Raw genomic sequence first — 26237 nt, 5'->3', positions numbered from 1 at the left:
ATTCAAGGGCCTAGTTCAGTCTCTCATGGTCATACACATACCCAAATTGTCTAATGCTATTTTTCTTAATTTTCATTGCCATTTAAGGACCTAGTTCGACCTCTCATGGTTCTACACATACCTTATGTGTGATGTGATGCAGATAGATGCATGTCATTTACTTTTAAGAAGACCATGGAAATTTGATGGACAAGTTGTTCATCATGGTGAATTAAATATATACACAACAAAGAAAGTTTGAAAAAGTTGTCCTTTGAATCCATTGAAGGATACAGAATAAGAAAGTAAAAAAAGTAAAGACAAATCAAAACTATGCTTGATTTCTGAAAAGAAGTTTGTGAAAGAGTTACAAGAGGAGGAGTCATGCTTTCCAAGTGTCTCGAATTTTGTAGTAGTTGAGATTGCAAAGAGTGATGAAGAAAGTAAAAAATTAGGTAAGGTTGAATTAATACATTCATCTCATAAAAATTATTCAAAAGTTACATTATGCATATAACAAAGGAAAAATAGGTTGAAAAACAACCATGGTAGAGAGCTTGTTGGAGGACTTGACCATATTGAGTAGTGCAACTGAGAATGGAAAAGACATTTCAATGGTGACGAAGGAGGTAAAGTTGAAATCTTCTAAGTTTTATATGAAAGTTGATGATGATTTGCATCTAGATGAGGTAGTGTGAGTGGAAGAAGACGAGGAAATAAAACAATGTGAAGAAGAAAAAGAAGTGAACGCAAAGGGGAAAGAGGTAAATGATACTATGCTTGAATTGGATATTGAAGCTAATGTCGATTTGCCTTTTTATTGAAGTGGTAGGAAGACAAGAAGGTTGGAAAATTAGAAATCGTGAAATAGAGAGGGAAGATGAGAAGATGAAAATCTTTAATTTTTATGAAATCAATCATGTCAATTTGTGTAAATATGAATTAGAATGGGATGAAATTTTTTGGAGGGGGTTGGTCAGTGGTGGACATAGGTCCATGGGAGGAAGAAGTAGTGAAGGAAAGATTTGGTAGAAGAAGAAAGGGAAATGCTAGAAGAGAAGGAAGAATTACTTTTCAGTTTTGGAGTTCGTTGCAGCTTGTTTTCAATTTGGAAGAGTGATTCTATCACTTAACTTCATTTTGTGAATTATATATGTGGTGTTTGATGTTGGACTTCATCAATCCAATTTTGTCAATGTTCTCTGGTTTAATAGCATTTTGTCCAATTTGTCCAACATTTGTTTTAAATGTTAATTATCTCTATCTTTTAGTGTTAGTGATATAAATGTTATACATTCAAAGCCAAACATGAGGATACGCATTTGGAGAAAAGAGATTAAAGAGATAGAAAACCAAAATGTATTTCTAATTACCTAGAACTCTTGCGTTGAGAAAAAACAAATTGCCTAAGAAAAAATAATGTTCTTTTCTGCAACTGCGTACGATAGAGAGGTAAAAGGAATGTGAAACGCAGGGATTATCAAAGCTATGCAAGTGAAGAGTGCTAAAAGAGAGTGTAGATGCGTGGGAAGTGAACAAGGGTATTAGAATGGTTATGAGCAAAGTATGAAGAGTGAACATTAATTGGTCATCAATACTTCATAGCAAATGAATGTGGTCGTGGGAAGTGAACAGGGGTATTGGAATGGTTGTGAGCAAAGTATGAAGAGTGAACATTAATTGGTCATCAATACTTCATAGCAAATGAATGTGTGATCTGATGTTAGGATCTATGACTGTTGCACGTGTATGATTAACTATTATAACGATAAAATAGAAGGTCTTAAAAACGTAATTACATGCTTAAAGAAACACAACAATAATAAAGTGATGAATTTAACTAAAGAGAGAAGACAGGAACACGAGTTGATAACGGAGTTCACCAATATGGTTACGTCTCCGGGTCCCTCTCCAACAGAGTGACCGATCCTTGATTATGCTCCAATAGTGGTTACAAGGCCTTCAACTGGACAAAGTTCCAAGTCTCTGATTACAAAGAGTTACAAAGTTCTCCTCCTTCAAGTGCAACAGTATGAATCTCCTCTGATGCACAAAGTTGAACACTCAAACTCTCCAAGAAAATTCTCTCACAACTCACCACACACTCAAACTCCTAAGCTACCCCCTTTTATACACATTTTTTTTTGCCAAATTTGGTTCATAACCATATGATTTTTGAAAATCTACCCTATCTCCCATTTACAACAATAAATCTTCAAAAATCCCCTTTAAACAACATTAAAATCTTTTAAGAATAATCATAGCTCGTTAAAAATATGTCTTGATAATATATTTGGGTTTATATGTTTTATTTTAGAGGGGCTCGAGCTTGACCTGAGACCTCCAATTTCGGCCTTATCCCAACGTGCTTCATTAAATAACTTATTTGCTACTTAAATGTCGAATTTATCGCATGCCTTAATGGTTTAGAGCCATCTGCGGGAGCTCGGAGGTCGGGGGTTCAATTCTCATGCATCTCCTTTTAGCGATTTGCTAGTCATTAAAACAAACCAGCCTCCTATATTAGTCAGCGGTGATCTCGCGGTTGAGTGGTGGAGCAAAGAACTTGTATGTGGCTGATCACGGGATCAAACCCCATAAATATCTTTTTTGGTAACTGTTACCGAAACTGTTGGAGCATTGTGAATTTTTGGTGGAAAATATATCCACCCGGATCAATGTGGTAGTGAAAATATTTAACTGTGATTGTAAAAATCCTAGCAATTTCAATAAAATTTGGAAGATTTCATTCTATGGTTTTAATTTTGTATTTTGTCTTTTAAATTTGTTTAATTAGCTGCAATATCGCTCAGCCTGATCTCAGACTTGCATCAAAAACCCACTTTTTCATATCAAGTTATATTTATAAAAAGAGAAAATATTACAAAAATAGAGACTTCAGCCGCCTTCAAGAAAGAGAGAGGGGTTAATTGGGGAAAGAGAGAATGAGAAAGAGAGTTGGAAGTAATTAGTGGGTAGGAGCGGAGGCTGTTAAAAAAATGGATGGGGAGAGATGGGGAGAGAGATTGTGAGCAATTGATTTAGAAATCTTGTAAATGTTACAAATATTTATGTTTTGTTCACTATTTTTAATAGGCAACTTTTGTAAGAGAAGCAATCATGTGAAACATTTCTTTTTGGGCATAACATTACAACCCCATAAGGTAGAAAAAACATTTTGCCACTCTTTGCTAGAATGATTGAGATTCCACACACTATTAAGGTGAGATAATAATTCTTTATCGCAACATTATGATTCATAAACAAATTTAGATTTGATGTTTAGAAGATGAGTATTAGATCCTTCCATTTGAATAACTTGAATTTATCATCTACTAAAGAACAAGTCTTGGGGAGCAGGAGACTAGAGCACGCTCCCTCATAATGGATTAAGTTCTCTAATTGGAGGGGGAAAGTTGGTAACATTGGCCGATAGCATTCCACAATATTAGTTGTCCATCATGGATAATATCATTAAAGCAACTAATGCCTTTGATATTCCAACTCTTAGTCGAACACCCTTGAATAAGGGCAAGAGGCCTTCCTTTTTAGGTAAGGTTCCACCAAATGGACCTCTCCCCACGTGGAGTTTATCCTCAATGTGGATCCCATTGTGAGAAATTAGGTTCCGAATGACCTCCCACGTTTTCCATATGGCCTTGAGAACACTAGAACCCATAGGGGAAACATGAATTTTTTTAGTGATCCAAGTCACTAAAGGGGAGAAACTTCCAGGTCTTGGCTTGTTTGGGAACAACTAACTTGATGTTGCTCCTAATGAGAACCTTCCATGGCTTATCACCATCTAGAGCATGGAAAATCCATTTGGAAGCAAAGAAAATACCCTACAGCTTGAGACCCTTAAGTCTCAGGCTTCCCATGTTCTTTCCTAGAAAGCACCACTACCATTTGACTGAATGCCATTTCCTATTGCTTTTGCCATCAGCCCATAAAAACCTCCTAATCTATTTTTGAATTTCATTGATTTTGTAGTTACTGAATTTCCAAACCGAAGCATAGTAGATATTGTAAGATGATAAAATATTCTAACATACTTGCACCCTCTGAGCCATACATAAGTATTGCTTGTTCCATTTTCTAAGCTTGTGGCTAAACCTACTCTTAATCCATAGCCACATGTCCTTCAAACATGGGTTGACTACAAATGGAATACCAAGGTATCTTGCTTGTTGGGACCACCCCATTAATATTTATATTTGTTGTACCATTTGGGGGGATTCATCTGATCCTAACAAGATAGACTTGGCTGCGAATTCTTTTGCCCTGGAGGCTTCACAAAATAAATCTAATTTTTTAAGCGGGGAATCCCTATTTTCTTCCTCAAGCTCTAGGAAGAGGGCAATATCATCTGCAAATTGTATGTTAATAAGGTCTTCATTGTTAGGAAGAGAGGTACTCTTAATCCTTGGGGAATATGAGTCTTTAAGAAGGCAAAAAATTTAATCAGACACAATGATAAATTATGCTAGTGCAAGGGGGCATCCTTATCTGATGGATCTACATTGATCAAATTGGGGTCAGTTTCAATATTTTCATCCCTAGTCTTTAGGAGGCCTAGGGAGGTAAATTCTTGATTTCCAAAGTTATGGAGATTGGGATTAGGGATCATAGTACTAAGAAATTGCTTAGGGGTGGTGATTTGATTCTCCTCACGGGGAGGGGAAGAGTAGCATTCACCAAGATCATTGGGGTGGGTCTCCTCAACAAAAGAATTTGTAAGAGCATTGAAATTGTGGGACAATTTCAATGAGGAAGTTTTCCCCTTGGTGTTAATCAAACCATCAGACCCATTCAACCCGATACTATTATGGCCCTTATTCTCGAAATCGCTAACCATAAACTTAACAAAAGAATCGCTACTATTCTTAGACACATTATTCACATTCGGTTGTAGGCAAGAGACAATATCCAATTGGATGGTGTCACTTCCAGTATGGGCGACGTCACTTCCAATATGGGAAGTGTCAATAATGACATTATTTGATGGATTCACCTCCATCATGTTAACCATATTCTTCTTTGTAGTCTCCAAAGCCAATTGTTGAACATTTCTTCTCTTAACCTTATGAGGTTTGGGCATATAAAACTTGCCAAGTTTATCTTTTGGGTCTTCCCTGATTTGGGAAAGAGAAATGAAGACAACAGAGTGGGGAGGAGATCAACATTGAACCTCCCAATCTCTAGAGAGTTGTCAAAGGTGAGTATCTTAGCAAGAGGGTCCTTAGACACAACCTGAATGATGTCTTGCAATGATTTAAGCTTTTCAATGAGGATTCCTTGATCACTACCAATGCCTCAAGTGACAGAGGTCAACGATGGAGGAAGACTTGCCTAATTGGGTGACATAGCTTCAAGATTAGCCTTGCTAGGAAGATTAGGGTTATCCCCTTCTAAAACATTGGTAGGCGATTTACACCATGCAAGCATAGGGCGATTTCTCCTAGTGTGGCCCTCACGACAACACAATAACAAGAATTAATTCCACCATGCACTTCTACAATGCAAGTAAAATTTTCGTCATCTATGAGAATTTCTATGAGCTTGGGAAGGTCACAACCAGGATTAATCAAGATGAGCACTCTAGCACATATGTGGTAGGATAGACTGGGTGTTATCAACCCTTAGTACTTTTTTAACTGACTCTAGCAATTGCGGAATTAAATTCCATAACAGAGGATCGAGGTTCTTGATGGAATTCCAATGAGGGGAAGATAGGGCCATAATATCATTATCGACTGCTTTAGGTGACCATTTGAGAGCCCTAAATGTACAATTGCCAACATACCAATATTGTCTCTCAACCACAACCTTCTGTGATTTTGCATCTTTGAAGAAGATTAGAAAAAGCCTTTTTTGCATCATTCTATAGAATAAGAATTGAAACCCCACCTTTTTAGCCCAAACATTTTTTAACCATTCATCCAAGAATCTATGGGTTGGGATTTTACTAATATCCATGGTTGCTAAAAAGATAGTTATATTTTTTAAACAAGTTTTCTCTTCAAATATAACAATATTCATATCAGCATTAAGCACAATAGAGAGTATGGAAATGGTAACTGTGTGTTTCTTACCTCCTCCTCCCGATTGACCATTACCTTCCAATAGGGCAACAAGGATAGTTTCAAACTTTGCAGCCTCTGGAATTGCTACTAGTGCATCTATCAAGGCCTCATTGAACGATTTGGCATCAAATGTTTGTGTATTATCTTTATTAATGTTCGCTCTAGGCAAATTGTCATCCATAATGGTTGAGGGTGCTAGAAAAGGCTATGGAGTATTTACTACACCAACACAACAACATGTTGTATGAAGAAAATGCAAAAAATGTAGAAAGGGAAATAAATGCAAAGTGCCAAGGTAGGTGGCGAGTTGCTTACCTATGTGGAGGAGGCCAAAGTCCTTCTCCATCGTATGCAGATAACCCCTTTATTAGGGTTCCACTCCCTTGCCATGTGCTCTCCTATTTTTGCTCCCAAAAACTCCTCCTCCTCCTCCCTCTAATAAATTATTATACTATATTAATATTGTTATATTAAATTAAGATTTATTGTATTATTTATATTATATTAATATATGATAGTTTCTAGTGCCTTTTCCAACTTGGTATTGAATGTCTGACATAAACTTTATTATACCATTAATATTAATAGTTCAAGCCTCTGCCTTTTACTATAAAAATAAAGAAATTAAATTATGTTTATATGTACTATTAGGTTAGGTTTTAGGGTTACATTTTCATATGTTAATAATTTAGTATATTAGATTATAAATATATAATGAATATTATATTGTATTATATTAAGATAAAAATAGTTTAATATAAGATAAAAATATAATATAAATTTTGTATATAAAAATATAGATCTATATACTATATATAATATACAGATAGGTTGGGGTTAACGTTGTTCAAGACAAAGATAATTATTATCATGACATTTAAAATTACAATTAAGGTTTGGTAAGGGTTGTAGTTTACTTAATATTCAACTAGAGTTAATTATTATTATAGATTATATTATAATATAATATATTATTAAAAAATATATGGATAGGAATATTGGAGAAGTCATGCCATCATAAAATGACTTCATATGACGAGGAAAGAAGAATCTCTAGAATACTATAAACTTTTCACATTCACGGATGTTTATGTCATCTCCTTTGTGGTCCTTCTTTGTTAATGTGTAATTTGAAAGAATTTCATCTCTTTTTCTTTAAAACTATTTCATATGAATCAATTTTATCTCAGCCTTATGTTTTTTATATAGATTTTATGTTGGTTTACTATTAATTTTACATCTCATCTAATCTCAAATTTCACCATACATATTAGTAAGTCAAGTATTGTTGGGTGCATACAATTACACATTGTTTTTTCTTTTTATTTAGTCCTAAATCATTATGGATTGAATCCAATAAATGTCTCTAAACAACTAAATAGATGGGAACCCATTCTTACAATTTTGTTTCAAAATGAACTTAATTTGCAAACATGGGCCTTTGATTTTCATTCATGTTTAATCTTTTATGCCAAAGTTAAATTCATTTGTTATCTTTAGAAGGGATAAATTCACATTTAATCTTATTGATTGCAATATTCAGAGGATACAAATCAATTTGTAGAAAGGCTTTAGAAGTGGCTAATTCAACAACAAGTGTCTCTGGGATACTAATTAGTTTTAGCTCAAATGTCTCTAGATTGAATTACCTTCCATTGAGTTGTTAGGGAAATGTAGAAAGGTATCTATAGAAGACAAAGAGACCCCGAATATGAAATCAAGGAGTCATGAAAAAGAAGATGATTATATAAATGTAAAAGTTGCATGGTAGAAAGGCATCGACCAATTAAGTTTGGAGGGGTTGTGATCTCAGAGCATATTGTAGGTTGTGAAGAGGAGTGGTAGAAGAAACCTAAGTGGGGTATTGAGTGTGGCAGTAGATCCAAAGGGAGAGGGGGTTGAATAGTGTAAATAAATCGACCAAGAAGAGAGGTGTGTGTTTTGGCCATAGAGAGGAGACAAAATTTGTGTCAAGAAGACAAATTGTACACAATTGAGTGGCCAATGAATGACCATTTTGTAAATGAGTTATGAATGTCTATAGAAATTGTGTTTTGAGAGCTATTGAAATGTATATTTGCTTCATTGTTGTAGTCCATATGTTCATTTAATAAAATATCTTTTTATTTTGAGTTGTTGAATTGAGTGTTGCAGGCAATGGTGGTTTTTCTCTTACATCAAATGGTATAAGAGCTAAAGATTTTTCTCTTACGTCAAATGTGAGACAACCTATGCCAAGACCTATAGGCGGGAAGAGAGTGAAGTGGTGAGAGTCTGAGAAGAGCTTGGGAGACTGTGCAGGTGTGAAGGAGTCCTACAACAGTGAGAGCTAGAAAGATTTGAAGCTATTGATGAAGAAAAGAAAGAAGAAGCGAGGGTTTGTGTTTGGTTGGGTTTTGACGATTCCCATGTTGGAGAAGGGGAGAAAGAAGATATGGATGAGTATGTCTAAGAGAGAAGCGCCAAAATTGAGGCAAGAGGCATGAGGTGCCTTGGAGGAGATAAAACAAGAGATGAGAAGGGAAAAATTTGTAGTAGTGGATGCAACAAATGAGCATAAGGTTGAGATAGAGTTTTCAATGATGCATAAAGGTCGAGTGTTCAATGAGGGACTTGACGAAGAGTGAGAGTTGCTCGAGCAAGAAAGAGAATAAGGTAAAATATGAAAATTTTGAGTTCAATTTGCCTTTATTTGCAAGGTTGAGAGTAGGAGAGCATGCAATTGCAAATTTGCATATGGATGTTGAGTGTTTGTGTGTGTCCAATAGTAAAGGATGTTGGCAATGAGATTTTATGTTGGTGTTTAGTTCGTGGTGGATCGAAATCCATGATAGAGGGGAAGAGTGGAGAGGTTATTTGGTGGAGGCGGCCAGTTGATAGTGGGTTGGCTCCCACGAAGGAGAAGGGGTTCAATAATGTATATTCTTTTTATTTTCTAGTAAATTTGGGTTACATATTTGAGGATCACAAAAAAGATATGTATTCTTTCTTTATATTCAGTGCAAACCTTGATTTTGTTGGTGTTGGAAATAAGCCACACCTGGACCGACGATGGACTGGTCCAAGAGGGGCCAGTAGCTCAGTGGTAGAGCACTCCAGCAACGTATGGAAGGTCCTAGGTTCGAGTCTTAGCTGGTCCATGTCTCAACATGGTATCAGAGCCAGGTCCAGGCTAGGAGCTCCAAGCACACGAGAGGTGTGGCTTAAGGGGGGGTGTTGGTGTTGGAAATAAGCCACACCTGGACCGACGATGGACTGGTCCAAGAGGGGCCAGTAGCTCAGTGGTAGAGCACTCCAACAACGTATGGAAGGTCCTAGGTTCGAGTCCTAGCTGGTCCATGTCTCAACAGATTTATGTAGCAAACATTCTTAACATTCATTCAATATCTTGAATTTGATAAGGAACACGTGATTAGAAGTCTCTTATATTTGATTCATATGTACTCTTTAAAAAATAATTATACAAATTGTTTTTCTAAACATTCATTCTATTTCTTGAACATGATTAAAAATATGTAATAAAGAAACATTTGGTTAATCTTTATTTAAATTTTTTATTTTCATATATATAGTTTCTACATATTTTACGTCATTATTTTTATTAATATTTATTTTTTAATTTTCAAAATAAATTCTAAGATGAATATTTTAACCTACCACTCTTTATTTCGTCATTATTTTACACTAATTTGGAAACAAAGACAATGAAAACCTAAAGATTGATTGAATGAATGAATGTATGTTTGTTTGTTTTTAATAACATCCACTAGGCCAAACAGCCTATAAGACCCATGGATAGCTAAAAGAAAAACAAAAAATTAAATATAATTAAATTATAAAACACGCTACGTATTTCTAAATAAATAAATTTATTTATATATAATTAAATTAGAAAACACGTGTTACGTAATCCTCCCGATAACAAGGAAGGGTTGAAAATGCTAGGCTCTTTATCATCCGTTGATGAGAAAATATTTATTTATTTTTTAAGACGTAACCTTCAACACATGCATAACAAACAGCAAAATGTATTTAGACAGCTAAAATATTTCCCGCCTTGGATTGCGTTGTTTCATTTTCTATTGGTTTTCGAAAAAGGATCATTTGATACGTATATAGATATTAAAAGTTTTCTGTATATATTTCTGTGCATAAATTCAAGGGAATTGGATCTGTGATCATCAGTATTTTTCAGTGGCTTGACTTCTCAATTTATTTTATATATTTTATATTATTTTAAGATGAATGGATTAAAGGTAGCATTGTCAATTTATTATTTATAATTTATTTTTCAAGGCAATTGGACCTGTGACCACTATCATTTTCTGTATTTTTCAGTGGCATGAATTTTCATTTTTTATTATTTATTTTATTTTTCAGTGGCATGAACTTTCATATTTTTATTATATATTTTATTTCTGTGATAAATCATAGAATGTAACTGAGATGTCATTTTCTGTATTTTTTTTAAGTGCCATGAACTTTCATATTTTTATTATATATTTTATTTTTCAGTGGCATGAACTTTCATATTTTTATTATATATTTTATTTCTGTGATAGATCATGGAATGTAGCTGAGACATAATGAAATTTTTTAATGAAAACCATAATACCAGAATTTTACAATCTATAGAATTCTGTGATAGATCATGGAATATTGCTGAGACATAATGTAAATTTTTTTTATGAAATCCATATACCAGAATTTTACAATCTATAAAATTATTTTATCATTAATTTCTATAATTTTTAGGCAATGATCCTGAGAAAAAATAGTCTATTCAAACAATTCTATTATACTATCATTATAATCGCAACTTGTTTTCTGTACTAACAATATTGACTAGAAAAGAATGAGTTCAGAGTGTAAGTGGACTTGGATCCTGCACCTCATGTAATGGTGTAGGCAAGGAGGTTCGATCGTTAGACCTGTTACAAGTCTTGAAAGTTGCCCTCGATATATATAATAAGACAGATTTCATTAACCTTGAGTTTGTACTTGCACAGGTTGATCTGTTTTCGTATTCTTCATTCATTTCATTTTATATGTCTACGTTAGGGCCAATCGTCAATGAGAAACTTGCTGAAATGACATATTATCCTTTTTGCCACGTTTTCACAGGCAAATGCCGAGAATATGCAAACAGATAATGAATAAGAGCATGCCGGGCTTTTAGAGTTGCACAGTTGTTGAACTTTAGGACTGCACAAATATTTAGAGATGAGCGATTTGTCTGTTTGTATTATACACGGACCCGAACTTTTGCTTGGAAAAAGTAGAAATTATTACCCGAGGAAGCAAATAGAGGCCCAATTTCATTGACATAAAGGATCATTCAGTGAAGTAAGAGGTTTCTTTATATTAAACCTGTTTATGTTTTTCTTCTCTGTTGTTTGTTTAATGGATGCTCTAATTTAAATAAATTTTTAAAAATTTACTTGATATTGTTGTATTGTTTGATTTGCCATTTGGTATAAAGACCCATAGGTAACTGCAATTTAAATTATCTTGTGGTATAAGACTGTTTGAGGCTTGAACTTAGCCTAGTGTGTTTAACCCTTTGGAAATTTGGAAATAGAGTCTTGCAGATATTAATGTCAAGCTCAAATTTGATATCAGTTTCCAAATGTTTTTGCTGATCCAACTTTTCAATTATTTAAGATTCAACCCTATTGAATGTAAAATTGCTTTGTAGTCCTATTTATTACATACTTTTTACTGGAATTTCTGCATTAGTGCTTCAATTAACTCCTTTAGGTCAATGAAGCCTTGTTTCCACACTACTGATCATCAAACCCTGCAACGAACTTTGTTAATCTGCCATGCCCCTCATCTACTTTGTAAAAATTGTTTTCATGGGTGGTGGAATAAAAAGAAAACAGGTCAGCTGTAACAGTAGATATATATTATAAACACTAATCTTCCGTTTTACTTGTTCATGGGCGGTACCTGCTCAGACATAGAGGGGATATTTAATCTACAGCGTTTGTATTGGTATACCAATAAGAATTAGTAGTAGTAGTTTAAAAGAGGTTCCCACGACTTGGAGGATGGGATAAATTCTTATGAACACATGGTAGCACAATTTACTATGTTTAATTAATACTGCACTAAAATAATGATGTCTTGAATGTAATGTCCCCTACTAGAAGGCTGCCCGTTTCCCAGTAATTAACATACATCATTATGCCTTAAATTAGATTATTAATACTAAGGAACAATTAATATTCCAGTAATTAACATACATCATTATGCCTTAAATTAGATTATTAATACTAAGGAACAATTAATATTCAAAATACAAGTGACAATTACCATATGTTAGCCCCCAATTCTTACCCCTTTCCTAATCATCAACCCTAATAGAGGATGGGAAATTACTTGTTAGAGTGATAAGAAACCATCTCCACAAATAGGTCCAAGGGTTTCAGGAACACCTGTCTATACCACCTCTTGGAATTCCTAAGGGTTTAGAACAACCGTCCATACCACCTCTTGGGGCTCACCTATTTTGGGATGGACTTACTCCGCCTTTTCCTTAACAAAACCAGCCTACCCTCATGAAGGGCAGTATAGAATGATTAAGGATTAGGTCATTAATATGCTAATCTCTCTGGTATTGTGATTATATAAGTAAATTAATGAAATTAAATATAATTGTTATATAGTTCTGATTACGCTATTACTAACACACATAAATCTATTAAACGTATATATATAAAAACAAATGAAACATGTTGTATTATAGGCCATATATCTGTCCTTTATTCGTAATAGAATTTAGATGTAATATTACTGTAAATAAACATGTTGTATTATAGGCCATATGTCTGTCCTTTATTCCTAACAGAATTTAGATGGAAATTACTGTAAATAAACATTTAGTTCATGAGTAATATGCATCATACCAATCTGCTGTTACCAAATGATTGTCAGTAGTGTAATATGATCTACCCTTGAAATGGTCCACCCTGTCTAAGTATGCAACTGCTGATTTTTTTTTGTTTCCTTTCAGTTTTGTGATTTTTTTGTTTGTGTAATTTTCTGTTTTTTTTGTTTTTGTTTTTGTGTAAAGCTAGATCAAGGAAACAAATACTTGGAAATGATGATACAAACTGAAATAAAAATTCCAGACAATACACAATTGCTGTAAACCTTAAACTCCAATTTATTTCAATGAAATCAATGGACATACCCGATTTGCTACAGTCATGAATAAATTTTCCTAAATTTGCAGATCTGATGCATAACCTGCGGCTCAAATCAACCTAGCACTAATCCTCCAATGTTCCCCTGTGAAGGTTGGAAACATTCGTGGTGATGGCAGCTAGCTGTGTCAGTGTGAGACAGCCTGTAGTTGAGCCACAAAGAACTGAAATGCTTCTCATAAAACCCTACACAGTCCTCTAACACCGGTACGGCCTGACCAAGAAGTGGTACGACCTGCCTTGAAGGATGTATGGCCTGTTTCTTGGGTCTTCCAAAGACTGCAGTCTACAATCTGATCTTCTCAATCTGCCTTTATAACATTTACTGATCTTCAATGAATCCTCTGTCAAATTTGTAATTATTTAGCTCTTCTGTAACTATGAACAATTGCTAAATGATCAGCCCTTGGGATATCTTTCACTCTTGCAGGCATCCATAATTGTGAAGAATTTTATCTTCACAATCTGATTGAAAGGAATCCTTCAACCTCAATCAAAATTCTCCAAAATATAATCTCTGCCAATACCTCAAATGGGCATCCAAAATGTCTTTATACTTCATTCCCAAAAACCCACGCACAACTTAGGCACCTATAAGTCCAAGGTAAGGCAGGGTTGGTCGCTGGGATGAGACGCAGGGATACCTCTGGGTTACCAAAAAATAACAAAACAAAACTAAGGTATTTTTGCATCTTTAAACTTTATTTCAACATCCCCTTTATTATTTAATTTTTCCATTGTCAAAAGGAGCGGCTACTTAATGGAAATATTTAGGTGACGCCTAAAAATAGCAGTAACCTCTAAAAAATAGGAAGTTGGCTCTGAGCCCCTGAAACCCCACAAATGACCTGCAAGGTCCACCAATCCCCCGATGGGTTCCCTATCCATTGTATTAGCCTATGGGAATCAATGCTGATGGACTAACTTTGCTAAAAATGGAAGGTGCCTAGGAAGGGGACATTAGAGTCCGCCCTCCCCAAGAATGCTTGCCCTCAAGCACTCTCAACTCATGATGCAGTAATATCTACTTGCTCTCCCATGTAGCATCCTCTACCAGCAAGTTCTTCCACTTCACTAAATACTCTGTGATGACTCTCCTCTTCAGTCTATGGTTTTTGATGTCAATAATAGCCTAAGGGATGAGAATCAGTTTCCCCTCTTCATCTAGGGGAGGTAAGACTATAGAAGGAACCACTTTGTGTCCCAACGCTCTCATGCGAGACACATGAAATACATGTGCACCCTACTCTCAGCCGGTAGATCCAACTCAAAAGCTACCTCTCCAATCCTCGATGACAATGCAATATTGTTTTACAACATTAAAGACATAAATTTCAAGAAGCTGGTGGTGAATGCAAAGGTAAAAATTATAAGTGGGGATGATTCTATGTATTTTATGAATCCAACTTTTTGCATATTATTGTTGGTAAATGAGGAAAATATTGATCGAACGCATGAGTTTTCCACAATCCATGAAAAGTTTTCCACAATCCATGAAATTGAGTATTATTTTTCCTGGAAGTCCTTTATTCAACATTAGGGACTTCTGAACTATTTTTGATTTATATTTCAAGAAAATAAAACAAAATCATACATTTTATTGTAAATTCATTAGAGTTTTGTTTTGTTTGTCTTCTTGATTAAATTTTAATCATTTTACTATAATCCATTTAAATAGTGAATATGTTTTTTGTCTAATACTAATAATTTTGATTTAGTTGCAATATTGTGTTCAGGATATTGTTACAGTAATTTATGATTAGCAATGACAAATTTCTGACTTGGATTTATATGACAATGTGTTCTTTTACAGTGGCAACAATGCATTTTAATACACAAATTTTCGATTCAGATCGGAAAGGATATTTTTATAAAGTTAGTCTTCTTTCTAAGCTTGTTCCAAACAACTCAACAAGTATCCCAGAGTTGAGGTGCAAGAGCTATCTTTTGTTCTATGCTGAGACCAACATAGGAAATGGAATTCGAGCATCTATATATTTTTTGGGCCTTATTTATTGTTTTTTTGGATTTTCTGTCATTACTGGTTGCTTTTTTCGTTCAATGGCAAAAGTTGTGCAACAGACCCGGAAGATTGTTATATTGGATCCTGACACAGGGGCTGAAGTGGTCACAAGAGAAAGGATATGGAATTATACATTGGTCGATATCTCTTTGCTAGCATTTGGCACAAGCTTTCCACAAATATCACTTGCTATCATTGATGCCTTTCAAAACCTTGGTCAACTTTATGCTGGAGGTATTTATTTCTCCTCCCCACCCTCTACACACACTTTGTTACAACACTTTTTTTTTTATTCCTTCTCCAGTAATAGGATGTTTCATTTGCTAATTTTGATGTCATGTTTTGCTGAGTTTTGAGTCACTTTCGTTTCAAGTTTGGGTTGGTTTTAAGTTGTGTCACCATGCTTGATGTTAATTTGGTGTTTCTCTCAAAATGAAGGGGATTCTCCACTATCTCAAGACTAGGAATATATGTTCTCTCACAAGATTTGTCATTAGTAATTACATGGCTCTTTTGATGATCTTGCAGAACCTTTGAGTTTTAAACATTTAATGAATTTGAATAACCTGTTTGTCACTTCTTCTAGTCCAAATATTATCTTATCCTCAGCTCATTAGCTAGCTTATGATACCTCGAATGAGCTTCACACCTAGTGAAGTTTGGTAACTGTTATTGTATTTGACGCCAACAAAGAGGTAAGGGAGGTAATGATTCTTTTTAGTTGGCCTCTTGGTCGCATACATGTGAGTGATGCAAACTCTTTGATTCACCTGCTTTCTATATTTAATGCATCCATTTGTTTCTAGGTAAATTTTAATGAAATTCATCTTGGTAGCTATCTCCTTAGTGTTATTTCCAAGAAGTAATATAGAATTTAGTTTCCTTGCATTAAATTATATTCTTGGAGCTGATTTTGTCATCTTAGCCATAAGAAGGATAGAGATCTATTTGCTTGCAACTCTAGGTATTATTTTGGCAAATTTGTCTTGTTATTATTTGGAGAATTAACGACATTGAAGTTACTTGTGTTGCATGTGGTTTATTTTAACATGAACATAGCCTTTCATGGTTCAACTTCTACATGTGATTTGTTAGTGAGGCTATGTTGTAAGTTTATATCGAGTTTGCAAGAAATCCCTTCTCCTCTTGTCCTCTTCCTTCTCATCGCCCCTTCATATTTCGGTGTTTAGAAAAAGATATAATAGGTTTAATAATAGACATGTTCCTTTATATATAGGAAAATCTCACTCAAATGGCTTTCAGGAAAATCTTTGAATATGCTTTTGAAATAAAGCAATGGTACAAGGCACTTAAATGGAAATTAAATTTCTAGTCCAACTTGGTATATGCAAAAAATTAGAGTGTCTATGCTCTTCCTTCCATGAAAGATACTTTCACCTTCCCTCAATCAACTATATGAAGGGAACTGTTATCGCCAAAACAAATTTGTCCTCAATCCCACTCTTTGTACTTGGAGTACTATTCAAAACAAAGATATATAGGAAAAGTAGAGAATAGAATAGAAAAAGTACATACACAGAAAAGAAGAACTCAAATTATTATACATCATTGGAGAATACAAATATAAAGAATCAAGTGAACTCAACAAGATCTTATAAATATGCTAATAGAAATGACAACGAATTAAAATTTTTGTCATCTAAAAACGGATTGACACTCAACTAGAGACTCTTAACATCTAACTGAAACAGATCTACAAATCTTATTTGATTCCTATTTGAACTCTAATTGTTGGAGCATTATTTTCCAACGTGTTGATGTGTTCACTAGGCACATGCAAACTCAGAATAAAATATCAAAGTATCTTACCCTCTCTTGATCAAAATATTTTGGATGCTGAAGATTTGCTTAAGGTTCATCCAAGAAAGACTCCAAGGTTCCAAATGTAGGATCTCTACGTGTGGATAAGCCTAGTTGGTCGTTGTAATTACTGTTTCATCAAAGGGCATTTATGGTTCGAATAGATTCAATCGGTTGATGGTATGTGATGAGGTTTCTTCCTAAAACTACTAAATAATATACCAAAAAAAAGGGCAAAAGGTGAGGGTTTAGAAGGAATTCTAAGCTACTCTAACATGAATGAATGAAGAAATGATACAAGTGAAACTCAACTAATTATAGCATTACCATACATGAACAACTCTGCTAGAACTAATGCAATCTTCTAAGGATGTTTTGAGGTTTTTGAATCACTCTCAACCATAGACACATTCAATTGAATGCATATCAAAAGTTGAACAATAATCGAACTTAAATACTTTAAAATGCTCCAGTTGACCACACAAGGCTTGCTTACAATCAGCAAGGAAGCTAGTGGTATGGATGACGAGCTTCACAATATATCAAATACAACATTCCATCATGGAATCTAATACTAAAATTATCATCAAAAGATTAGCTTGAGAAGATAGAAGAACCATGCAACAAGTTCAAGGATTGAGTTAAAACACCATAACTTCAATGTTTCATTAATCCATTGGCCAAATAATAACAATTCTTCAAGTCTAACTCTTGCTATTATTGCTCTCTCACTATTTACTATTACTATCAATTGCTAACCATTAACTGCTCTTATTCCTATTCTCATTATTAACCTTTACAAATGAAATGAGTGGAGCTTATATAGAGCTTCCAAATACAATGAAGGGCCGAAATTGAAAAGAGACCAAAGGCCAAGATCCTGCCACCTAAACCCAATTAGGGTTTGACACAAATAAAAACCTGTTGACGTGTATTTTGTACACAATCATACACAGAATAAAATACCGACAGGCATCTTATCCTCTCTTGAGAAAATAGTCTCTAACTGCTGAAGATCTGCAAAAAGGATCAGTTAGATAGACTCCAAGGTTCTTTTAGTGGGGTCTCCACGTGTGGACAAGCTTTTAGTGGTATGATGTGATTTGCTGTTTCCTTCAAGGCTTCTTACGGATTCAATAGTTCGAAGATTTCACTAATCTAAAAAGAACTTTCAAAAAATGGAAAAAGATAGGGCTTAAGAGGTCTAATCTAGCCTAACCCTATGAACGACTTAGCATGAATGAGATTTGGCAAGACTCAACCAATTTCAATTTTGCCATAAGATAACAACTTAACTGAAATTAGTGCGATCTTCTAAGGTAATAATGGTGTTCAATGCATCAAAGATCAAGGACACTACTACGAAGGTACATATCCTAGATGCGAAAATGCTTGAAGGTTAAGGACTCAAAATGTTTTCCAGTCGACCACGCAAGGCGTTCCTACAATCAGCAAGAAGCTAGTGGTTTGGATTGCGAATCCTACCAAATATCAAATCTCACACTTAGTCTTTCTAATTAACAAACTACTTTGATTGAGCGAGATTCAAGTACATCCAACAACCATGAAGATAACTTAAGAAATTTGCAACAAAACACCATAACTTCAATATTTTATTGATTTCCAAGTCATCATATACAACAATTGCTTGAACTTCTCTCTTCAAGACTCAATCTTGCTACAAAATAAAAATTGCTTACAACTCTAATTTCTCAACTCTATTCTCTATTTTTTTTATTGACTATTCTGTTACAAATGAAATGAAAAATGGGGGTATAAATAGCATCCCAGTTACAATGAAAGGTCCAGATTGAAAGTAAATCAATGGACAAGATCATGACACCTAAACCCTAATTAGGGTTTGTTACAAATGACCTCCCTTTTACTGAACAATATTAAATACATAGCCAAATATTAAATTTGGCACAAAAATCTAGGAGGTATCAGCCAATGAGAAATAAGATGTCATGTCATCTGTAACAACCTTTCATCTAGAATCTTATTCCCTTTCCAATTCTCTTTCTTAGCATATGCAATGAATTTTGTCACGATTCCTTCGATTTCTGTGCTTGGAATCTCGGGAAGATTCTTGATACTCTCCTCTAAGTGGATAACCTGATCAAATGCATCTAGAAGAGCTGTGTCCCAAGTGGGTTCAAGTTCCTTAGTTCTATCAATTAGGAGCATGGTGGCATACATTTGATCATACTGCTCATCTGTAACATCTGCGTCCTTGCGGAAGATGATCTTGATTCTATCTTCAAATTCTTGTAAATCCACATCCGTCTCGACCTCGATCCTTCTGCCAAGAATGGTACGAAGTACCTCAAATACTCTGTCCTGGATCGGATTGATCACCTCCTCAACTTGACCACATCTAATACTGATGTCCTCAAAGAGAACACTCTTTATATGGAGTAAGGTTGACCACTGAAACAAACTGTGAGAATCGCCTTCCAAGATCTTCTCTTGTGCTAAAATTCTTCTGGATGTATGTCTTATAACTTTCAAGACAGGAATGACAACGTCCTTGGTATGGGCAAATGCAGCTACTGTTGCCATCAATCTGTGGATTATCTCAAGAACTTGGATAGCCTGGTGGGTGATCTTCGACATCCTTGTAATAAACTCAATGGCCACCGTGTGAGATCTATCCATCCAATTACATGTACGCTGGACCATATTCCTGAATCTTTCTGCTTCATTGATTGATTGAAGGGGCAATGCCTGCAATGGTGATCTAACTGGATCCTGACGTCCCAAAGGTTCATTGATGTGACTGAAATATGTTCTCCATGCACCGACCTCTTTCTCAAGCTTTCTATTCTTCTCTACTTCTTCTCTAAATTTATCCTTCAATGCCTCAAATGTGTCGGTGGCATCATCTAAAGTCTGCTCTGCTGTGGATGGTCCTAACTCAATAGTCTGTATATGATAGTCTTCTGCTAGGATCTCACCCTCATATTTGTCTGCCGCCGGTGTAGCTATCTGCAGTTTTCTAGATCCAGTCTCATCTCGAATCATCTTGGACATCTTTGTAGCCTTCTTCTTCTCTGTTGTCATATGTGAGCGTCCAACAAGGCTCTCTAGATCGATTGCACTGTCCTCGTCCTCAATTACGATCACCTTAGTCAATCTTTCCTTCAACCAATCTGGGATATTTGATCTTGTCTCTTGAACTTGAATTTCTTTGTGTACTACTTCTTCTTGTCTGGGAGGAGATGTTACTTCATTATCATTATCTAGATCATAGTCTTGGAGAGATCCATCGGATGAAACATGCTGTGCCTGTTCTTCCTCCTGTCTATCATTCTGTACCATCGATTCCATGGATTCTTCCACTCGAACTGTTCTATCTTCTGGCCTGGAAGAAGTACCTGGTGTTTGATCTTTGTTAGCACCTTGCTTTTTCTTGGAAGGCTCTTTCTTTTCTGATCTTTCCTTTCTCTTTGAACCTCTCGGATGGAGATTGCCCTCACTGGCACATCGAAGGTTACCTTCACCTGAATTCCTAGGATTAGGGTTGCCTTCACTAACACTGGCTCCACCTTCGGCTGGCTTTTCTTCCAAAGTAAAAGACATGGCTATGCCTTGTTCTCTCAACTTCTGATGTTGAATGTCTACCCATCTGCGAGTACAAGACAAGACTGGTGCCATCAAATCATCTAAATCCACGGCTTCGGGCTCATTCCAATTCAAACTTATTGTTTTGCTTTCTCTATCATATGAAGATTGGATGTGCCTGCCGTTGTCCTGAGCTTGGTCGGCTACTCTGTAAATCTTACATTTCCTGATGAAATCCAAAGGCAATCTAGAATGTATCTTACGTTTCACTTCAAGATCATCTAGGAGATTCATCATAAAATCTTCAATCTGGTACTCATGTCTAAATCTTTTACCGACTGTCTCCTCTAAATGTCCATGAGGATCAAAACTATTCCTCCAAGCAAAAGATGAAAAAGGATACAAGGCTAACTCCCTCTCTGCGTCATCCATGGCTGAGACATTGGGACATACCTCAACTGAATTACCCAAAATAATAGGTACCTGAACTCCATTGTGATGTCGGTGTCTGAATGCCTTCACATATGCTGCCAACTGCCTTGTTACTTCAAGTAACACAATCCTGTCTGTCGGGTATCTCGGCAACATGTATGGAGGTAAAGGACATCCATACACTCTAATGTAAGTGAACTTGGGAAACTGAATGAACCAAGCACCGTACCTCTTGATTAACTCCTGGGCATCCTGAGATAATCTGTTGTGAATCCCTCCTTGCAACGTCCTTGTGATGTTCATCGTGAAAGTATCATTGATTAACTTGTAGTTCTTCCCTGGTGGATGATGCAAGTGGGTATAGGATTCACAAACTCTGACCTCGCCGGGTCCTCTTCCAATCACTCCTCTGTGAGGTAGTCCTGCGTACTCAACGCTCCTGATTAAGGCATAGATGACATATGAACTCATGTGGAAGGACTTAGTAGCCCTGAGTCTTCTCAACTGTACGTCTAAGCAATGGCTAATTATCCTAGCCCAATGTATTGTACCCTTTCCTTGAACAATCACCTGGATGAAATAAAACATCCATTTCTCAAAATAGAAGGCATGAGGTGCTCCTGTAACTCTGTTGAGCATGGTAATCAAATCTCTGTACTCCTCTTGGAAATCGATCCGGTGTGGTGTGTTCGGTACTTTGCTCAGACGGGGACGACTCTTGAGTAGCCAGTTCTTGTTGATTATGCTTAAGCAAGCATCTGGATCATCATCGTACACTGATCTGGCTCCTTCAATGCTCTTGTATATCATGTCCCTGTGCTCTGGAAGATGGAAGGCTTCACTTATGGCTTCCTCTGAAAGGTACGCCAAAATGTTTCCCTCATTGGACACAATTGTCCTGGACTGTGGATTGTAATGACGGGCACACTCGATCATCAACTCGTGGCATTGAATAGCTGGAGGAAAACCGGCCGCCTTGATAATGCCACTCTCTATTATTCTCCGGGCGACAGGTGATGGCTTGCCGATGTAAGGGACCTCTCGGAACTTCTTCGTGCTAAAGTTCCCCAAGTTTGTATCTCCAATGTTGCTCCACTTGGACACGATCTTGGTCTCCACTTCTTCAGTCTTCTGATCTTCTTTCATGAGAGCCGAGCGACTGGTGGATGCTCCCGCCTTTGGGGTTGCCATACCTACACAACATTTCATTATAAGAAATAGATTTTGCAATAAATAACGTGGATAAGAGAGATAGATTTTAGGAAACCTCATGATAAGTCCCTAGAGTTATCATTTCCTAAAATACAACGATTGAGCTAAGAGATTTAAAATTCAAAATTTGAAATATGACGATGAATGAATAAAACAATAATAATTAAATCGCCATACCTCGATAGAGAGCTAACTCTAGAATGCAAAAACAAAATTTGCCTAGGCAAAATTGAGGTATAAAGATAATCTTCAATATGATCCCCTCAAATTTGATTTCGCCACCTCTGGAGAGAATGTGATCTTCAATTTCGCACAAATAAATCACCAAGTCCTTAGCAAATTCGCCTTAGGCGTGGTCTTGGATGGATCTTCAAATTCGCTCTACCTTTGATCTTCAATGCAATTCGCACCTCTCCCAACACACTTCGCACGCCTCACACCACCTTGGGAATGTCTACGCCACCATGGTTTGAAGTCGCACCACCTTTGGAATGTCTAAGCGCGCCACCCTTGGTCTTCAATGCAATTCGCACCACCTTTGGAGTGTCTTTGCCACCTTGGATAAATGAAACTCGCACCACCTTTGGAGTGTCTTTGCCACCTTGGATAAATGAAACTCGCACTATATTCGCCTCTTGGTAACTCGCATAAAGGAAGGTAAAAATAATGATGTAGAAAATGATAATTCTACCCCCCTTATATAGCGCTTGCATCCTTTACCCCTTAGGCCGACTTAATAAAAACAAAACCATTTTTTAAATGATTTGCAATGAAATAACAAGGCCGACCTCCATATATGAGCGCTCAAATCGATTTTTTTATTAATTAATTAATTAATTAATTACTAATGCCTTGCGTTTTTTAATTGCAAATTTCGATTTTTAAATAAGGCAAAAATAATTAATAAATGTTAACGCCATATTAAATGCCAATAAAAAATGGATTTTCAATTTTTTAAATTGATTTAGCATTTAAAGTAAATTCGAATTGTTTAATTTGGCGCCAAAAAATATGTAAATAGAGGGACGTACCTCATCGCTCTGGTCCCTTGAAGAGGGACAGGAGCGATTCACCATCTTTGGCATGATTCTTGCGTTTTCGACGTTTAATTCCTTCACTTCCACGTCCCAAATCGATCATCTGGTGGTCCTTTGAACTTGAATTTCTTCCTTGTGCGAGCAAGTGCATCCTATGACCATTATCGCCCTGGTCCCTTGGAGAGGGACAGGAGCGATCTCCATGTTTTTATGTTCATCTTGTATCTTTGACCTTCGAAAAATCATTGCTTGTGTCCTTTGCGCTTATTCCCATTCGCTTTCATCATATGTTTGGACGAATTAAAGGGACCATCGCCCTTGTCCCTTGGAGAGGGACAGGAGCGATCCATTATTTCTCCTTGATCTTGGCGACTTTTAAACTTCGATCTCTTTTGTAATGTCTCCCCGACGATGTCCTTCGCATTTCCTATCCTCATTTCGCCTTGATCTTTGAAGGAACGTGAGTGTTTTGATAGGATCGCCTTGGTCCTTGTCCAAAGGACAGGAGCGATGGGAGACTTTTACCTCGATTAGCAATGTTTGGACGTTAAAAACTCTTGCAAATTGTCTTCAAACGATGTCTTGGACCATATGCTATCTTAAGACGTCTTGACTTAGCTTGATCTTGAAGCAAAACAAGGAATCCAAAGCAAATCGCCCTGGTCCCTTGGAGAGGGACAGGAGCGATCTAGTCTCCATGCTCAAAATGATGATCATTTCACGTTCAAAACTCTTGTTTATCATCTTTTTACCATACCATGGACCCTCCAAAACATTGCAATGTCTTGTCCTTACGTAAATTTTGCATGGATTAATCTAATATATCAATATCGCTCTAGTCCCTTCCTGAGGGACAGGAGCGAAGTTCATCATAACATGCTTGTTCTTGTTTGTACCAACTTGCAATTATCTTCATTGCGTGGAATGATGTCCTTTCGACCCTTTTGGTAACTTGAAACTCGTTTGCCTTTTGAAATTTACGCCATTATGTAGATATCGCTCTGGTCCCTTGGAGAGGGACAGGAGCGATCTAGGTCTTTAGAGTGCAAATCCTTCCATGTGATGACCTTTGCAACGTTGCGCTTGATGGAAATGCCTTGAAATGTCCTCGCCACCCTTCGTCCTAACTTGGATCGGCCTTGAACCTTGGAGGGACGACCTTGAACTCTGGAGGGACGCATCATCACCATTGTATCGCCCTGGTCCCTTGGAGAGGGACAGGAGCGATCCTTCCTTTGTGGCCTTCATCTTACTTTGCCAGGTTCCAAGTTTATATTCAACGGATTTGTCCTTCTTTACTCTATACGCCCATGCCTTGACATCATTTGGAATTTTGCAAAAAAAGGCAATTATATCAAAAATCGCTCTAGTCCCTTCCTGAGGGACAGGAGCGAACTAGGCATTTAGCATTGGTATGGACGTCCCAAAACTCTTCAATTTATATTCAATGCATTCATCTCATGTTCTCCTTCGTTTTTGAACGTAAACTTGCCTTGACCCTTGTCTGGATTTTGCAAAATGGAGGAAATCGCTCTGGTCCCTAGGAGAGGGACGAGAGCTACAAGGTACCTCGCCCTGGTCCCTTGGAGAGGGACAGGAGCGATTTAGTCAATATAGGTCATTTTCCTTCGTTTTTTGCATCTCAAATTATATTCATTTGGCAAAGTATCTTCCTTCGGACGTCCTCAAATCATTAAGTTTTCAAAATCTTGCAAGGACAAGGCGAAATTTGAATTGTAGCTCCGGTCCTTCACTGAGGGACAGGGGCGATTTTGCTCCTGGAGGCATTTCTGTGCTCATGAAAATCTTCAATTTATATTCAAATGAAAGATCTTGTCGTTCTTTATCATTTCAAACGTAAAATTTGTCTGGACTCTGCAAGGACAATGAGATATTTGGAAATGAGCTCCCGTCCTTCACTGAGGGACAGGAGTGATTTTGCTCCTACAGGCCAAAATAACAAGATTTTTCACATTTTAACACTTCACGAGGCGAAAACAAATCAATTCCAATGCCCAGGATCAAACTTCAAAAAAGTCAAAATTTGGTCAAAATATTCAGTCAGACAAAAATTCATATTGACGGTCATCATTTAGACAAGTTTAAGCTCTACATGAACATTCCAATTGAAAATTAGACCATTTTGGCGAATTCATTGCATTCAAAATTTGCATTCTAGACAAGAAGCTCAAAAAAACTCTCAAAAGTGACTGGATTTTGGCTTGAAAAGGCGAGATTTAAAACCCTAAGGCTTAGCCCTAAATCCAGACAACTAACTAACTAACAAAACCCTAAAAACCAAAAGCGAAAACGAGCGAAAAACAAGCAAAAAGAGGGGGTCCCCATTTGCGATGGGGCGATGTGTGAAATGGTCACAACAAAACCCTATCTAGATAATCATCACCATGAATCAACCAATGAGAGAATAACACATGCTGACACAGAAATCAAGGAAGCATCCTCCAATAGGAACGCGACATGCCAAATGAGATCATAAAAAACTTTCTTCTAGAACTTTATTTCCTTTCTCTTTCTCCTTCTTGGAATATTTGATGAATCTGGACGTCATGCTCTCAATTTTAGAAATAGGAATCTCAGGTGGATTCTTCATACGCTCCTCTAGGTGGATCACCTCATCAAAGGCTGTAAGAAGTGAGACCTCCCATCCATGTTCAAGGTCTTTTGTTTTGTCAATATGAAACATAGTGGTATGCATAAGATCCAACTGTTTTTCTGTGATCGGTCCACCTTCTCCTTGGAAGATAACCTTCATCCTACTTTCTAATTCTTGAATGTCCACATCCATTTCAATTTCCATTCTTTTATTAAGAATGATACACATTAACTCAATGATCTTATCATGAATAGGATG

General features: G+C 36.4%; 1 protein-coding gene across 1 annotated transcript in view; it reads left to right on the top strand.

The window, feature by feature from the left end:
• Positions 1-11099: 11099 nt before the first annotated feature.
• The window catches only part of LOC131061224 (magnesium/proton exchanger), a 60212-nt gene continuing 45074 nt past the window's right edge, over positions 11100-26237 (top strand). The window contains 2 exon segments of the mRNA XM_057994760.2: positions 11100-11411; positions 15090-15533. Of these exon segments, the coding sequence (XP_057850743.2) occupies position 11411; positions 15090-15533 (445 nt within the window). The 5' untranslated portion in view covers positions 11100-11410.

The sequence above is a fragment of the Cryptomeria japonica genome, chromosome 7, assembly GCF_030272615.1.
Source record: "Cryptomeria japonica chromosome 7, Sugi_1.0, whole genome shotgun sequence".
Classification (NCBI taxonomy): Eukaryota; Viridiplantae; Streptophyta; class Pinopsida; order Cupressales; family Cupressaceae; genus Cryptomeria; species Cryptomeria japonica.
Note: the sequence above shows the minus strand (reverse complement) of the source record. Positions and strands in the feature narration are given on the sequence as shown.